We start from the raw sequence: 4,086 nt of genomic DNA, 5'->3' as shown, positions 1-4,086 counted from the left end.
AGCAATAATCTGCAGTTGTCATTGACCTCTAAGCAGAGTCATCTCTAGTTATAGCACTCACCCTGGGGGCTGAATGCTTTACTCCAAATGCTAACTCTGTGTACTACAAGGACTAGGGGGGGTGTACAGGGGTGTTCATGGAGAACTAAAACCTTTGGCCTCAGGGTTTGTGGAGTCCTTTTCAGGGCTGCTTATCCACCTTTGGTGTCCACCTTTCACCCAACTCTCACCTGTTGATCTAAGGAGCTATAGCATGCACAACAGACATATCCCAGAAAAACTCTCACCAAAAGGTCTAAACCAGATTGAAAGTAACTGATAGGCCTCAAACCCATTGGCAACTTAAGAGGATATCTACCCTCAAGCACGTGAAGACTTCCCCCTGTGGAATGGGTGTATGAGAACAATTTGTTCCAAAGGTTATGAAAAAGCAGAAGCAGGCACTGTGGTGTGTTTAGAGCTTGGTCAGACAAGGAAGATGCCAAGGTCATCCACTGTATCCTGGGCCATTGCCAGTTATCTTGACTTTCGTTCTGCTACTGGACTTTGATGACTCAGGAAGAGAGTGAGGCTGATGACTGTAAGCTCTGCGTCAGTTAAATCCAATTCATGAAGAAGTCAAGATGTTACCTTGTAATGTCACTGGTCCTCTTTGAAAAAAAAGTTTGAACAACAATAAGAACTAGGTGTTTGGGCAGTGAATCAGGGAGTTTGCTTATGTGCTCATGGAGAGAAGATGGCTTTTTTAAAAGCCAATATAAAATAAAAATGACAATGATATTTTGTGATCAACTCAACACAAATACCTCTTTTCTTTCACCACCCAAAAAATAGACCATCTACCCTTTCTCATTTGGGTAGAGAGAAGTCAAAATGTAGAAATATGATGATACTGAAGATAAGAATTTTTTGAAATATGTTCTGTAAAGGTACTACTGATCAAGAACCTACCTAATTTACCTAATTTCTAAGAGGCAATAATAATTGTGTCAAGCAAAGTGCCTTTCCATACTAGATACATAATACTTATTTAAAAATATACATAATGTCCCAAAAGTGTTAGTATAATTTTAAGCTTTAAAAGATTAAGTTTGGGGGGCAGAGCCAAGATGGCAGCTGGAAAGCAGGGACTTACTTAAGCTCTCCCCCAGGTCCCTCTAAACACCTGTAAAAAATGGCTCTGAACAAATTCTAGAGCTGCAGAACCCACAACATAGCAGAGCGAAGCAGGGCTCCAGCCCAGGAAAGCCTGGATGGTCTCTGGGAAGGGTCTATCGTATGGAGCTGGGAGCAGAGTGGAGCACAGCCTAGCGTGGGCCACGCCAGGACCAACCAGACTGGGAGCCAGGGAACAGGTGGTAGGGCCCTGAATCACTGAGCTTTGGCAGCTACAAGACTTCTCAACCCACAAATGCCAAAGACAACATAGAGGGTTAGTAGAAAAGCTGCTGCATTGGAGGGAAAGGAGTGTGTGGTTGGCCCTAGTCCCAGGGATGCAGAAGGGGTGCAGCTCTGGGGCTGCTTCCAGAGCTCCAACTGTGGTTGCTTATGGCCCCAGGCCCATCCTGTGGGAGGAATTAAGTGTCAGATCAGAGCAGGAGTGCAGAGCCTGCTTGGATCTGGGTCGTGGTCCAGGTTGGAGGTTCTTGGGGGAAGAGGAGTGCTGGTGTGGCAGAGCTTGCTGTGTAGAAGTAGCTCTGAAAACAACAGAGCAGCCCCTAAAGCTTAGGACAAAGCACTCTCTACTCTACAGGAAGTCATATGCTGACAAAAAGCTCAAGGGTCAAGTAGCTGGGAACATGAACAGGCAGAGAAAACAGACTCAGATTCTGACTCAGACTTTGGAACCTTTTTTTTTTTGGTGACAAAGAAGATCAAAACATACAGCCAGAAGAAGTCAACAAAGTCAAAGAGCCTACATCAAAAGCCTCCAAGAAAAATGTGAATTGGTCTCAGGCCATGGAAGAGCTCAAAAAGGATTTGGAAAAGCAAGTAAGAAAAGTAGAGGAAAAATTGGGAAGAGAAATGAGAGTGAGGCAAGAAAAGCATGAAGAACAAGTCAATGACTTGCTAAAGGAGACCCAAAAAATACTGAAGAAAATAGCTCCTTAAAAAATAGACTAACCCAAATGTCAAAAGAGCTCCAAAAAGCCAATGAGGAGAAGAATACCTTGAAAGGCAGAATTAGCCAAATGGAAAAGGAGGTCCAAAAGACCACTGAAGAAAATACTACCTTAAAAATTAGATTGGAGCAAGGGGAAGCTAGTGACTTGATGAGAAATCAAGATACTATAAAACAGAACCAAAGGAATGAAAAAGTGGAAGACAATGTGAAATATCTCATTGGAAAAACCACTGACCTGGAAAATAGATCCAGGAGAGATAATTTAAAAATTATTGGACTGCCTGAAAGCCATGATCAAAAAAAGAGCCTAGACATCATCTTTCAAGAATTATCAAGGAGAACTGCCCTGATATTCTAGAGCCAGAGGGTAAAATAGAAATAGAAAGAATCCACCAATCACCTCCTGAAAAAGATCCCCAAAAGAAAACTCCTAGGAATATTGTCTCCAAATTCCAGAGCTCCCAGGTCAAGGAGAAAATACTACAAGCAGCCAGAAAGAAACAATTTGAGTATTGCGAAAACACAATCAGGATAACACAAGATGTAGCAGCTTCCACATTATGGGATCAAAGGGCTTGGAATATGATATTATTGAGGTCAAAGGAGTTAGGATTAAAACCAAGAATCACCTACCCAGTAAAACTGAATATAATGCTCCAAGGCAAAATATGGATTTTCAATAAAACAGAGGACTTTCAAGCTTTCTCAGTGAAAAGACCAGAGCTGAATAGAAAATCACGGGGCTGTGCCAGGACATGTTCTCCAAAATGGCCGTGTACCTGATGGGTGAGCTGACAGCTACCAGTGAAGACTATAAACTTCTGGAAAATATGAACAAACTGATTAGCTTGAAGCATCTGGAAATGAAAGATACTGCAGTAAACATAAATAGAAACCTAAAGGACTTAAACCAGAAATATGCAGCACTTCAGCCTTATCTGGATCAGATACCTCTAATTGAGGAGCAAGTAGCAGCTCTTGAGCAGGCAGCTTACAAGTTGGATGCATATTCAAAGAAACTAGAAGCAAAGTACAAGAAGTTAGAGAGGCAATGAAAGAATTCTGTAGCACAAAGACTTTTAACTACATGAACGTTTTATAAGAGCCGAAATAAGTGGGATGGAACTTATCACTATGCTTCAGTTCCTAAAAAGAAGCGGTGCTGCTGATCCAAGGAGAATCCCAGCCCCCACCTCTGATTGGATGTGTAACTCTGGTCACCCCCAGCCCCGCCGTGTTTTCCTAAACCTGTGCCCCCCCCCCCCGATCTCATCTTATCGTGTGCTTTGTTGTGTACCCTGGACCAAGGCTCAGAAATCAGGATCAACCCCGTCTAGAGCAGACACAGAAGAAAGACTCTCATCTCCCTGTCAACTCCCTCCCTCTCCCCTAGGCCCTCCCACACCCACCCCTTTCACAACTTGTTCTTGAACTTAAATAATAAATGCCAACATATGACCCTGGAAAAAAAGAGGTGTGTGAGGCTGGTGGATTACTTGAGTTTAGGAGTACTGAACTGTAGCAAGGTTATAGTATGCAAGTGTCTACGCTAAGTTTGCCACCTGTATGGTGACACTCTAGGAGAGAGGGTGTCCTGGGATGCCTAAGGAGAGGCAAATCAACCTATGTTGGAAATAGAGCTGCTCAATACAGTCATGTTGAGCACTGGGGTTGGGCCTATCAGTGGCTGCTGCATTTCCAGTTTGGGTGAGATAGGGGATTTAAAATAATCAATTTCCATCAAAAATCCTCTCCTGATGTCTTATCATGGCAAGATGAGGACTCCAGATTTTTGAAGGCATTACTAGATAATGCTATCTTTGCTAGGTCCTACAAAGCTAACAAGACTTTGTGTATTGACCCACTGACACACTGTTTCTCCAAGGACCAACATAGGTAAGTCTGGAAAAGTCCATCACCAAACTGGCTGACGGGTGATTAACTTTCTAGGACATGGTATC

The 4,086-nt window shown here is 43.0% G+C and overlaps 1 protein-coding gene across 1 annotated transcript; it reads left to right on the top strand.

Moving 5' to 3' along the window:
* Positions 1-2,871: 2,871 nt before the first annotated feature.
* Positions 2,872-3,180, top strand: LOC118835682 (biogenesis of lysosome-related organelles complex 1 subunit 2-like). Its single transcript, XM_036742911.1, has one exon. It carries the CDS (start codon positions 2,881-2,883, stop codon positions 3,178-3,180), a length of 300 nt encoding a protein of 99 aa, XP_036598806.1. The 5' UTR covers positions 2,872-2,880.
* Positions 3,181-4,086: the final 906 nt, after the last annotated feature.

Source organism: Trichosurus vulpecula, chromosome 2 (assembly GCF_011100635.1).
Source record: "Trichosurus vulpecula isolate mTriVul1 chromosome 2, mTriVul1.pri, whole genome shotgun sequence".
Classification (NCBI taxonomy): Eukaryota; Metazoa; Chordata; class Mammalia; order Diprotodontia; family Phalangeridae; genus Trichosurus; species Trichosurus vulpecula.
The sequence above is the reverse complement of the archived record's forward strand: the minus strand, read 5'-3'. Positions and strand labels throughout refer to the sequence as shown.

Coding starts and splice junctions, on each gene's coding strand:
- LOC118835682 (XM_036742911.1), top strand. CDS start 2,881: ATGTTCTCCAAAATGGCCGTGTACCTGATGGGTGAGCTGACAGCTACC.